Source organism: Cavia porcellus, unplaced genomic scaffold (assembly GCF_034190915.1).
Source record: "Cavia porcellus strain 051 isolate PalLab524CR breed Dunkin Hartley unplaced genomic scaffold, mCavPor4.1 scaffold_18, whole genome shotgun sequence".
In the NCBI taxonomy this organism is placed as follows: Eukaryota; Metazoa; Chordata; class Mammalia; order Rodentia; family Caviidae; genus Cavia; species Cavia porcellus.
In genome coordinates, this window is record NW_026947501.1 from 27,252,838 (window position 1) to 27,266,905 (window position 14,068).

At 36.3% G+C, this 14,068-nt stretch overlaps 1 protein-coding gene across 10 annotated transcripts in view; it reads left to right on the forward strand.

Annotated features, from left to right (window-relative positions):
• The window catches only part of Alms1 (ALMS1 centrosome and basal body associated protein), a 229,662-nt gene that overhangs the window by 63,482 nt on the left and 152,112 nt on the right, over positions 1 to 14,068 (forward strand). For all 10 annotated transcript variants that reach the window (XR_010040669.1, XR_010040668.1, XR_010040667.1 and 7 more), the window contains exons 8-9: positions 1,901 to 7,096; positions 8,215 to 8,348. Coding sequence is in view for 1 of the 10 variants with exons in the window: in XM_013151576.3 (XP_013007030.2) it covers positions 1,901 to 7,096; positions 8,215 to 8,348 (5,330 nt within the window). In the remaining 9 variants the exon portion in view is untranslated. The remainder of the gene's footprint in view (positions 1 to 1,900; positions 7,097 to 8,214; positions 8,349 to 14,068) is intronic.

The window sequence follows — 14,068 nt, forward strand, 5'->3', positions numbered from 1 at the left end:
CTGAGCTAAATCTGCAGCCCCTGGTTTTTATTTCTTATATGACTTGCAGCTCTTTGAGGTCGGAGCTGGGACTTTGTTAGTATTTTATTTTGTTTTGTTAAACTTTTTGGTTTATTAACTTTTTTTTAGCCAATTTTATTTCCTCACAGAAATATTATTTCTCCTCAGGTTATAATGCAGCTATACATTTTCCTTCATTTTTAGTTTTTTTTCTTTTTCCCACACCTACTTCCTTTTCCTGTTTTATTTCTCCTCTTTCTCTTCCTTTTCACCCTCCTCCTCGCTATTCCCGTCCCTTTCATTCTCTCTCCCTTGCCTCCTTCCCCTTACCTTCACATCCCACTTCCTCCAAATCTTATCATCTTTCTGCCTCAGTCTCCCAAGTTGCTGGGACTACAGGCATGAACCACTGTAGTGGCCCTCACTTTTAGTTTTCTTGCAGAGTTAATACTTGATGCCTCAGTTTCCTTACTGCATAATTCACTGCTTAATCCATATCAACTACTTTTTTGAAGTTTTATCATTGGGCTTAGGGTAGTCAGTTGTAGTGGAAGTAATTTAGAATTCAGAATTAGAATTAAAAGTATCAGATTTGCCATTTACTCTACAACTCTAGAAAAATTAGTTATCTTTGCTACTCAGAAATTGGGTTTAAGCACCAATAGTATTGAGTTATCACTAGGATGTTTGTACAGTGGGAAATTTCAAGTCATTGCAGATGTGCTAAAGTAGAATCTGTAAGTTAACACACTGAGAAGTTCTGTTATATAGTTATCTTACAAACTTAGTTTACCTATATGTAAGGTGTTATTTATATATGTATATACATATGCAGAAACACAAAGATGCACACAGACATAAACATTATGTGAGGAGAATCAGTGAAACCTGTTGTGTGAATGTCATACATCTGATCCATATTGTATTTTTCCCATGGGATTTAAGGGCATGAGAAACCCTTAAAAATTAGGTGATGGACTTTTGTTATACCATGGCTAATCAAGTCTTTGTGTCTAAGGAAATTATGTCTTCTGCCAGCATTCCTGACACAACAGGCTGTTAGCTTGTAAGTAGGATGAAACCAAATCCCAGACCCCATAGCATTTCCCCATTCCATTGAAAATTCATTAAAAATCTAAATTTTATGATCTGTATAATTCTACAGTGGATAATTAGCTATATTGTGATTTTAAGCCATTATTCTGTTGTTGATGATTTTCATTTGTTTGCTCTATAATTAACATCTTCATATACATTTGTCTCCTTTGATGATTATTTCCATGGGATTTATTTCTAAAAGTTAAGAAGTTTGAGGAGGTGGAGTTGGCTTATTTTTTCAGTGTAAAACGGTTTTGTAAAAAAAAAATTTTAAAGACAAAAAACTAAAACAATTTCAAAACATGATAATTAGAGGATAACAATAGTTAATACATTGCACATTATTATCTTAAAATTATTTGTTTAGCTACAAGATAACTGCATTTAATTGTCTGAACAATATTAGCATAAATTTTTCTTTTGATTGAACCAAGAGAAATTAGTAGTATGACTATTTAACTATAAAATTTTTTTCAGCTTTTCATACTAGGGAGACATATGATGTTTATGCATGAATCTGATTCATTTTACTTATGAGTAGGATCTTTAGTTGCCTCGATTTAGCTGTAAAGGTTTCCAGTTTGCCCTTTTTTATGGCTGAGTAGTCCTCCCTTGTATAAAAATACCACATCTTCTTTATCCATTCCTCAGTTTATGGGCATTTAGGTTGTTTCCAAGATCTGGCTATTATAGATTGTGCTGTTGTAATCATGGGTGCACATGTATCTCTGTGGTATGATGAGAAAGGATTTTTTAAAAGTTGAAAACATGTATAATATTAACAGACTGCTTTTTTCTTTAGGAGATACTTCTAAAGAAGACTTGGCTGCTAAGTTGCAATCAGGCATTCCCACTTCTGGAGATTCAGACTTTGGATCCAATTTATCCTTGTCGTCTGAGGACTTGCCTCAGTTGGCTATAAGTTCTCAGAAAAATACTACTGGTCAGCTCATTGATACTGTTAAACAAAACACCTTGCCAGTCATTCATCAAACTGCAGCAAGTCTGAAAGTCTCACATTTTACTGAACTACCTGACCAAAAGACTGGGTTACCAATAGAACCATCTGCTTCCTACTCACAAAGTGAGAAGCCCAATATTTTGTACCGAGAGGGCTTGCCAGATGATCATCTAACAGATCAGTCACTGACAGTTTTAGCTGTCCTTGGACCTGATGATCAGAAGACTGACACAACCGCGGTCTCTTCTTTCTCCTCACATAAAGGAAAACCCTACCAGCAGGAGTTGCCAAGTAGTTATCTAACTGAGGAGGCTTTGAAAGTTGTAGCTGTTCCTGGAACACCAGATCAGAAGACTGGCAGACCAACTGTAATCACTACTTCCTACCCACATAGAGAGGAACCTGGTATTTTCTACCAACAAGAGTTGCCAAATGGAGACACTCCGAAAGTTTCAGGTGTTCCTGGGCCACCTGACCAGAAGAGTAGGACACCACGTGTAACCCCTACTCCTTACTTGCAAAGTAAGAAGCCCAGTAGTTTATACCAAGACAGCTTGCCAGATGGTCATCTACCTGAAGAGTCATTGAAAGTTTCATCTTTCCCGGGATCAGTCGACCAGAAGACTGGCATACAGACTATAATCTACCCACAAATAGATAAGCCTGATTTTTTCTACCAACAGGCTTTGCCAGACAACCATCTAACTGAAGAAACTCTGAAAGTTTCAGTTGCTCCCAAACCAGCTGAACAAAAGATTGGAATAATTCCAGTATCCTCTACTTCCTATTCACATGGAGAAAAGTCCCATACTTTGAATCTACAGGTCTTGCCAGAAAGTCATTTAACTGATAAGAATCTGGAAGTTTTAGCTATTCCTGGTATTGCTAACCAGAAAGCAAGGACAGTACCTGTTTCCTCTACTTCCAGCTTACTTAGAGAGAATAACATTTTGTACCAGCAGGAGTTGCCACAGAGTCATCTAACTGAAGAGACTCTAAAAATTTCCACTGCTCCTAGACCTGATGACCTGAAGACTGGGATACTAACACACTCTGGTTTTTACTCTCAGAGAGAGAAACCTGGTATTCCCTACCAACAGACCTTGTCAGACATTGATACAACTAAAGAGACTTTGAAAGCATCAGCTTTTTATGGGTTAACTGACCAGAAAACTTGTACACCAGCAGTATCTTCTATTTTTCACTCACATAGAGAAGAGCCCAGTGTTTACTATCAACAGGAGTTGCCAGATAGTCATCCAACAGAAAAGTGTCTGGAAGAATCTGTTGTCCCAGGACCAGCTGACCAGAAGTCCAGGATACCAACAGTAACCTCTGTTTCTTATTCACATAGAGACAAGCCTGGTTCCTATCAGCAGGTCCTGTCAGATAGTCATCTACATGAAGACACTGTCAAAGTTTCAGCCATTTCTGAACCAGCTGATCAGATATCTGGTATACCTACTCTAACGTCTGCTTCCTACTCATATAAAGAGAAACCTAGTATTTTCTATCAATGTAAGTTGCTAGACAGTAATCTAGAAAGGGCCCTCAAAGTGTCATCTGCCCCTCAAGCAGCAGAATTGAAGATTGGGACACCAATAGTGTTCTCTGCTTCCTACTCACAAATAGATAAGCCTGGTGTTTTCTCTATGCCAGCGGTGCTAAAGAGTCATCAAACTGAAGACATTTTGAAAGTTTCATCTGTTCCTGGACCAGACCAGAAAGGTGGCATATCAGCTGTAACCTCTACTTCTACCTTGTATAGAAAGGAACCTGGTATTTCCTCTCAGCAAGAATTACCAGAGAGTTATATATCTAGAGATTTTCCTAGACCAGCTGACCAGAAACCTGGAACACCAGCAGGACCTTCAGATTCCTCCTCACTTGGAAAGAAACCCATTATTTTCTACCAACAGGTCTTACCAAGTAGCTGTCAACCTGAAGAGGCTCTGAAAGTTTTAGCTGCATCTGGGACAGTTGGACAGAAAACTGGAACACCAGCAGTATCCTCTGCTTCCTACTCACAAATAGATAAGCCTGCTGTTTTCTGTAAGGAGGTCTTGCTAAAGAGCCATCAAACTGGACCAGACCAGAAAGGTGGCATATCAACTCTAACCTCTACTCCCACCTCACATAGAAGGGAACCTGGTATTTCTTCCCAACAAGAGTTATCAGAGAGTTATGTACCTAGAGAGTCTCCAAAAGTTTCAGCTTCTCCTAGACCAGCTGATCAGAAGACTGGGGCACCAGCAGGACCTTCAGATTCCTACTCACTTAGTGAGAAACCTATTATTTTCTGCCAGCAGGTCCCTCCCAGTAGTCATCTACCTGAAGAAGCTCTGAAAATTTTAATTGCTTCTGGAACAGCTGAACAGAAGCCTGAAACACCCACAGGACCTTCAGATTCCTACTCACTTGGAGAACAGCCCGTTATTTTCTGCCAACCAGTCTTGCCAAGTAGTCATCTACCTGAAGAGGCTCTGAAAGTTTCAGCTGACTCTACAATAGCTGAACAGACCCCTGCGACACCAGCAGGATCTTCAGGTTCCTACTCTCTTGGAGAGAAACCCATTATTTTCTGTCAGCAGTTTTTGCCAGGTGTCCTTCAACCTAAAGGGATTTTAAAAGCTTTTGCTTCTCCTGGGCCAGGTGACTTGAAGACTGAGAGGTCAACAATATCCCCCACTTTTTACTCACTTAGAGAAAAACCCATTACTGTGTACCAGCAGGCCCCGCCAGATAGTGAACTTACTAAAGAAGGTGTGAAATTTTCAGTTGTTCCTAAACCAGCTGATCAGAAGACTGGGATCTCATCTACTGTAACTTCTTGCTACTCAGAGAGAGAGAAGAATATTATTTGTTACCAGCAGGAGTTGCCAGATAGTCGCCTAACTGAGAAAGTTTCACTTGTTCCTGGATCAGTTTGCCGGAAGACTGAGACACAAACAGTTTCCTCTCATTCTTACTCGTACTCTACTGGTTTTTATGAGGAAGTATTTCCAGATACGAATGAAAAAGCTTCAGAAGTGTTGGGTGTTCTTGGACCTGTTGAAAAGAAAACTGGAATACAAATAGTGTCCTCCACCCCTTACTCAAATAGAGAGAAGCCTGTTACTTCTTACCAGAAAGTATTGTCAAGTCCTAATGGAGAAGCTCTGAAAGTTGTAGGTGTTCCTGGACCTTCTGACCAGAAGACTGCGTTATATGCAGTCCCGTCTCCCACCTACTCACAAGGAGAGCAATCCTTCATTTATTACCAGCCATACGAGAATCTGCCAGATCTTCCTGAAGAAGCCTCAAAAACAAAAGAGGTTTCTGGATCTGCTAGTCAGAAGCCCTCAATACAAACAGTGTCTTCTGCTTCCTGTTCACATGGAGAAAAGCCCAGTGATTTTCATCAGCAAGAGTTGCCAAATATTACTGAAGGTGCTTTGTATGTCATTCTTCCTGGAACAGATGGCCAGAAGTTTAGGATACCAACAACACCTTTAAGTTTCTACTTACCTGAAGAGAAATCCAAGATTTCAACTGTAAATATACCAGAAGACCAGAAGACTGAGTCACCAATAACTACACATAGTTCCTACTTGCAGAAAGAGAAACCCAAGATTTCACCTGTGATAGCCTTAAATGACCAGACAACTCCATCATTGACAGTTTTTCATAGTCTGCATTCTCAGAGAATAAAATCTCAACAGCAGATGCCAGATAGCGGAGATACTCCAAAGATCTCAACTGTCCCTGAACCAACTTACATAAATACTGGGATACCAGTATCTCTCTCTGGTTCTTATTTACACAAAGAGAAATGTAATACTTTCTATCCACAGGAATTGCCAGACAGATACCTAACTAAAGATGCACTAAAAGTTTCAACAATTCCTGAGCCAGCTGATCAGAAAGTAGTGTTGCCAACATCTGCTACTTCTTTTTCATACTGTGAAAAGCGAAATGTCTTCCATCAGAAGAATGTGCCAGGTAGACATGTAACTGAAGATGTTCTGAAAGTCTCAACTCGTCTTAGGCAAGCTGACCAAATTACTGAGTTACCAGTAGTTTCTCCTGATACTTGTTTACCTGATGGGAAACATAAACTTGTTTCAGAACATGTCCAAAAGCTACTAAATAATTTGAATTCTTCTGATGTCAGGCCAAATGATATGCCTTTACATTCTCAGGTTGATGATGGAGTTGTAACTAAGCCAGAATCTTCAGGTTTTGGAGATACTGGTTCTGAGGAGATCCGGGGTACACAAAATAGTTCTAAAACTCTTAAAGAAATTCGGACACTTTTAATGGAAGCAGAAAATATAGCACTAAAACGTTGCAACTTTTCTGCTCCCCTCATTCCCTTCAGAGATGTTAATGATATTTCATTTATACAATCTAAGAAGGTGGTTTGCTTCAAGGAACCCCCTACAATTGATATATCTAATGGTGATACGCTACAAAGAGAACCATTTACAGAGGATAACCCAAACAACAGGTACATACAGAAGGATATTGGCACACAAACTAGTTTGAAATGCCAGAGAGGCATTGAAAATTGGGAATTTATTACTTCAACTACAATTAGAAATCCTTTACAGGAAACAGAAAGCAAATCCAGGGTGGCATTAGAGGAAACTCTTAGGCAATATGAAGTGGCCAAGTCTGTATTAAGGTCTGAACCTGAAGGTTATAGTGGAAGCATTGGGAATAAAATTATTATCCCTATGATGACTATCATAAAAAGTGAAACAAGTAGTGATGCAAGTGATGGAAACGCTTCCTGCTCTTGGGACAGTAATTTTCCAGAGTCTTTGGAGTCAGTTTCGGATGTTTTTTTAAACTTTTTTCCTTGTGCTTCATCCAAGGCAAGCCTAACAGATAGCAGAGAGGAAGAGGGTGTGTCAGAGAGTGAGGATGGTGGTTGTAGTGTAGATTCACTGGGTGTACATGTAAGAAACCTTCTGCATTGTGAATCCTCTTTGAATCACGCCAAGCAAATACTTAAAAATGCAGAGGAAGAGGAATACCGGGTACGTAAAAGAGGTAAGACCTGATCATTTGTCATTTCGTCATGTTCAGGCTTACAATTTGTTTACAGTTAGATGTTTGGAGTTATTTTCCTGTAGAACTTGTTATGATGATTATATTTTCCACCAGCTATCCAGAAAAAAGCTATTTAAACAACAATGAAGTTAAGGTAGAGTATTAATAGTGTAAGTCTCAATTTACAGTTTTTGAAGTGTGTAGATTCTGATGTGTCACATAGAGAGTAAGAAAGTAGTTTGGATATCTAAGTTCCTAAAGCTTTTATGTTTCCCGGATCTTCCCACTGTACTATCCTTTTGGAGAGAGTGCAGGAAAAGCTTCTAGTTTTCTCTAAATTGCTCTATATTCTAAAACTACGTATATTTTCTTCACCTTTTTAAATACAATTAACTGAAGCCAATCTCAGATGTTAGAAAAACAAGACATGTCAAGGTATTTTATACTAAGACTTGTGATAGAAAACCTAGAGTGTTTTTATTAGAGTATTAGTAATAGTACTCTTTAATAGTAGAATTCTATTAAAGAGAAAGTAAGATCTTTAATATATATGGGGAATATGTTTTGGGGGACAATTTATGAGAACTCAGGCTTATATAGGAATCTTCCCTTGAGACTAACTCTGTACACTGTTCCTTGTACATTTGGACACTACAAAGAATTCTCTAGTTGTATCTTTTTTCTGTTTTTTCTGGTTTTTTTTTTTTTTTTTGGTACCGGGAATGGAACTCATGACCTCGTGCTTGCCAGACAGGTGTGGCATATCCCCAGTCCCTCTTCAGTTGTATTAATTTAAACAGTCAGCTTTCATGGAAGTGGAAATAACTACAGCAGGAGCTAAAAAGTGAGATGAAAGGACTCTATTGATTGGAGATTAAGATAAAAATGATTTATTACTGTATTTAAAAGTTTCTTTATAGAGAAATACCTGTAGAGTATGTTTTTAAAAAAAAAATACTCTAGTAAAATGATCTTTCAAGAACTTCACTAGGTTGTATCATTGAGTAAATACTAAGCATTATGGTAGGTATTAAGTTACAGATATTGATAATTTTCTGTGCTCTTATAATCACTAGATAGTTTTGAATCATCTCAATGTTGCTATGCTTTCTTTCTAGCTTGGAATCTGAAGCTTAATTTGGCTAATAACCCTGGATACTCCATATCAGAATTAAATGAAGATGACAGGAGGAAAGTAGAAGAGATCAAGGCAAAGTTGTTTGGTCATGGTAGAACACCTGACTTGTCTGAGGTAAAAAAAAATTAGTAATGAAAACAGAAAATGCAAAAGAAAAGATGATAGAAATTGAATCTCTCACCTCGATGTTGGTGATTACAGTAGAGTTGCTGATAATCTTTTACTGAAGTGTTAGGTGTTTTAAACGTCAAAAGTTAAGATTTAAGGATTAGATTCTGTAAGTTTTGATTAATTCCAAATTAATCTATTGAGAAAAATTTATCCTCTTAGAAAAATAAGAATAGATTTGCTCATTTTATCATTGTGTTTTGGAACAGAGAGACTAAACTTCACACGTATTTTTTTCCTTAAGATTGACCTCTTGTAATGCAAATGAAGTCCAGCTGGCTTTATATAGATATTCTCTACTTAACTCCACAGTTAAAGGGTTAGAAGTGTAGCTCAGGAGTAGAGTATTTTCCTAGCATGTATGAGGTCACTGGATTTGCTCCACAGTAAGGCAAAAGAAGGAGAAGACAGTTAATAATAGCTGATATAAACATGACTTTCTTTTTAATAGAGCTTACTTTCCTTCTGTTACGTGCTATTTCATACATTGAAACATTTATGTAAACCATGAAGAGAAATTAAAATAATTCCTTTATAGCCACTATTGAGCTTGAGAAACAGAATAGACTATTGTTCTTTGTATGTCTTTTTTCAGTCACTTTTTTGGGGATTGCACCTGTGGGTATCATGCATGCTAAGACTGCTGTAGCCCTTACTTATAGTAGCTTCATCCTTACCCTTCATCATATCTTTTTAATCCTGGCACATATGAACACTCTTCAGTATGGTTTTAAGATTTATATAGGTGGAATCACTGATACGTCTTCTTTGAAAATTGTTTTTTCACCATATTAGACTTCTGTGTGGATATGTAGTTTTAGTTTCTTTTTATTGTACCTATGGTGTATTTATTTTGGCATCTATTGTTAGTTGTCTGAGTTTTTAAACATGATAACTGTAATGGGAGGATTCAAAAATTTCATCATTCATCAGTCATTGAACCTTCAGTCTCCCCTATTTATCTATTTGTATCAGTATTTATTTGTATCAGTATCAGTCTCCCCTGTTTATCTATTTGTATCAGTTTTTTCTTTTAGTCACAGTGTGTTAGTGTCATTGTTTATTTTGATAATCAGATTATCCCACATTGTCAAACTAGTTCCTATGTATTTTTCTCATGTCTCCATCATTCTGAGAGCAGTTACTTTCTGGTATAAGAAGATATTTCAAGCATATATTTTTTTTCTTAGACCTGGACTTAGCCATTTCTCTAATGGCTTGGTGCCTTTCAACATAAGTGGTGTTTAAATACCAAAAATCTTTTAGCTCGATTGCCTAATAAATCATGATGCTGTTTCCTTTATGCACTTTCAGCAGTATGTATAGACATAATTACACACACACAACTATACCCTCTTGGATATCTGTTTCCTTATTCATTGGCATTAGAATTCGTGAAAATTTAAGTTTTTACTGGTATATCCAATTCCATTCCAGTAGGCTAGAGTTAGTCTGTCCTTTTCCTCTTTCTGTTTGTAATTCCTTCCCCAATAGTGAGAAACCTAGCACTCATAATCCTAAATATTACTTTATGTAAAATAGTAAATAAAGAACAATACTATTGACAAAGCTGTGAAGCAGATGGAACTATCATATTGCTTCTAGGAAAATGAATTGGTGCAATAAAAACGAATCTACAATTATTTTATAAATATGCCTGCCCTTGAACATGTCAGTCCTACATTTTTAAGTATTTACTCAAGGTATTAGTACATATGTTCTGTGAAAGACATGAGCAGAAACAATTGTTGTAGACAACATCTGAAAACAACATAAATGTCAATGAAGTGTAAAATACAGGAAGCAGATAAGATTTGTTCATAAAGTAAAATTCTAGATAGCAATAAAAAAATAAATCTCACTCAAGTAGTTTAGCTAAAAGGCCAAGTACAAGCTACTGATACTAAATAGTTCCATTTTCTTCAAAATTATTCAACCTCAGGTATTATTGTATTCTACAGAAAATAGATTAAAACACTTCTTATGTGAGAAGAGATTTTATGCTTATTTATTTCTTTGTAATTTTGGGCTTATGTTTTTCTTTTTCTTGTTCCTTGAGGTGTGAAGTTGGGATGCTTATTTGAATTTTTTCTTTTTTAATGTAAGCATTTATCACTCAAACTTAGTTTTTAAATTTTATATACACTGTTATGCAACCATCACCACCACTTATCTCCAAGACTTTTTGTTTTTCAAAACTTTGTTTCATAAGTTTTGTTATGCCATGTTTTTTTTTTTTCATGTGTCTCAGGTATTTGCAGACATCGCTTGATTTTATCTTACATTCATCCACTGGTTGTTCAGGAATGTAGTTTTATTTCCACACATTTGTGATTTTTTTTTTTTTTTTTAAGGTTTCCTTCTGTTGTTGGCTTGTGGTGTCAATCCACTGTACCTGGGAGAGAGGGAAACTTTATGTGATTTCAGTGTTGCTGAATTTGTTCAGATTTGTTTTATGACCTAACAGATAGTCATTCCTGACGAATGTTTATGTGCTCTGGAATATTTTGTATATGTATGTGCTATTGTTAAAAGTGAGGTTTAGAAGTTTCCTACTGTTGCATTGTTGCCTGTTCATCTTTTCATTCTGTCAGTGTCTGAATTATATATTTAGGTGCTCTGATGTATATTTATAATTGTTACATCTTCCTTTTTATCATATGACATTTTTTATCTCTTCTATGAGTTTTTGACTAAAAGTATGTGACACTTGTGTTACTTTGGTTACTATTTGTTTATAATATTTTTCCATCCTTTCACTTTCAGTTTGTGTTTATTCATAAATCTAAATCCCATCTTTACAGTTTAACCCATTTACATTAAAGGGATTATTGATAGGGAAGAACATATTGCCATTTTGTTTTCTATCTTGCAGTTCTTTTGTTTTTGTGTCTTTGTGATAGTTGATCTTTTTAGTGATAGATTTTGATTTCTTTTTGTGTTGCACCTTTTCTATAGGTATTTTCTTTGTCAATATCATGTGGCTTACTTATATAAAACACTTCATAGCACAAGCAACAAAACCAAAAATTGAGAATCCAAAAACTTCTGCACAGCAAAGTAAACAACAGAATGAAGTGACAGTTTATGGCAGAAAGTATTTCAAGCCATATCTCTGAAAAGGGGTTACTATCCCAAATAAAGAACTTTTATATTTCAATAACAAAAAACAACCTTGTTTAAAAAAACGTACAGGGACTTAAATGAAGAGTTCTCCAAAGAAGACATACAATGGCCAAAAGGTATATGAAAAGGGACTTATTACCACTAAACATTAGGAAAATGCAAGTGAGAATCAGAATGGCATATCACCTGTTAGAATGGTGCATTTAAGAAAAGTTGACAAGTATTGTCTTACTTACATTTTTTTGTTGCTAGAACAAAATACCCAGCATCTACCAGTTAAGGGAGGGAAGATTTATTTAGCTCACAATTTGTAGTTTTCAGTCCATAATTGGCTGGCTCCAAGGCAAGGTGGCTTCGCAGAGAATAGTTCATGGTGGGCACAAGACAGCAAAAGCAACAAGGGACCTTAACAGCATCTTTCTGCCCCTTTTATATTTTGTTTAGACTACCAAGAATAGGGCAGTGCCAAACCAATCAGTGCAGTGACTTAATAATCACATTTCCTTAATCCCAGCATTGCACCATGAATCAATCACACTCAGATCCAACCACCTCTAAAAAAGCCTGATGTATGATTGCATGAGGCTTTGGGGGAACATCTAAACACCATAAATATTGTGCTCCTGGCCTCCCAGACTTATGAGCATCCCTTTATGCAAGAGGCATTTAGTCCATCATAAGAGTTACCAAAGTCCTAACAGTGTCAGCATTGCTAAAAATGTCCTATTTCAAATTCTTCACTGAGATTTAAGGCAAACTCTTAGCTATAAGCTCTTGTACAAATAAAAATGAAGTTAAACACCTTCGATCTTTAGTGGCATAAGATAAACATTTCCAGTGGCATAAGATAAAGATTTCCATTCCAAAAGTTACAAACAAGGCTACAAAGAAATGGGACCAAAGCAATCCAAAATCTAGGGGGGCAAACATTAAATCCCACAGGCCCACTGACAGCATCCTTGGCAATCTGTGACAAGTTGTGAACTCCAAACGGCTTCAGTGGCTTCATCCCTGTGGCACGTCTAAAAAATAGGAAAACTCTAATAAAGTAAGGTGTTGTCATATTACATTCAGAGAGTGCTGTGGCATATTATATTGCTTGCTTGTTAACCTCTGTACCAGATTAACAGTGCTTTTGAAGATAGAAGCCCACTCTTCTGTTACTGGATCTTAGCTCCAGAAGGCTCAATGCAGATTTTGTTGTAAAAAGTTGTGGCTTAGTGTTTCAGCTTGTCTGAAGTTTTCCAAAAGGCTTGGTTCAGAAGATTTCTTTTCTTGTGGCCAACTTGGAGTTTTCCTGGGGTTAGGATGGCTTCCTCAGGAGCACTTTTCAAAAGCATTTAAAGATTAAAGTACCTGCTGTAGCAGTCTAAATTTAGGAATAATAATTAGCACACACAGTGGGATGAGAAACTTGACAAAGTATTTGTCTTTGTGACTGGCTTATTTAGTAGTGTTATGGCTTTAAAATTCATTCATGTTGTGTACTGTTAGAATTTTCTTCCTCTTTGAGACTTTATAGTATTCCATTATATATGCATACTACATTTTTTGTTTATCCACTCTTCTGCTAATGGTTACTTGAGTTGTTTCTACCTTTTGACTCATGAATATTGCTGCTGTGAACATAATTGTATATTTTGAGATCCCGCTTTCTTTTTGGTAAACACTCAGAAGTATAATTGCTAAATTAAATGGTCATTCTCTCTGCAGAATTTTGAGGAAGCCCTATATTGTTTTCCATATTGCTACACTGTTTTCCATTCTTAGCAGCAACTTCAAGAGTTCTAATTTCTCTACATCCTTGAAAGTACTTGTTATGTCTTGTTTGTTTTGTTTTTATAATGATTATCCTAATAAATTTGAGGTAATATTGTGTTACTGATTTTCATTTCTTTTGTGATTAGTAATACTGAGATTCTTTTTATGTGTTGTCCTGTTGCACATTTTCTCTAGATAAATGCCTGTTGAAATTTTTGTCTGTTTTTGAGTGGATTGGTCTGTTCTTGAGTTGGATTGGGGGGTTGTTTTGTTATTTGATTTGGGTTCTTGGTTGGTTGTTTGGAGGGAAGTGGTTAAGTTACAGATGTTCTGTATATGTTGGATATTAAATCCCTATTAGAAATTTAATTTGCAAATATTCTTGGCTATTTTATAGGTTGTCTTTTCACTGTGTTTGTTGATGCACAGAGGTTTTAAAACTTTATTTAGCCCAGTTTATCTATGCTCATTTTGTTGCCTGTCTCTGTTAAGATAATTTTTATGCATGGCATGCAGATTCATTCTTTGCATGTGACTGTTTAGTTATTTCAGTATTGTATGTTGGAAAGCTGATTCTTTCCTCATTTCTTGACCTCTTTTTAAAGGATTCCTTCTCCTTAGTGTATATATCAGGACTGTTCTGTGGATGAGCTTTTGAAGATTACACATGCAAGAGAGTGCATTATTCTGATTTACATTACTCTAATAAAATACCAGAGGTTAGGGTACTTTATAAAGAGAAGTATTATGTCCTTAAAATTTAGCTATGAGTTCTAGAG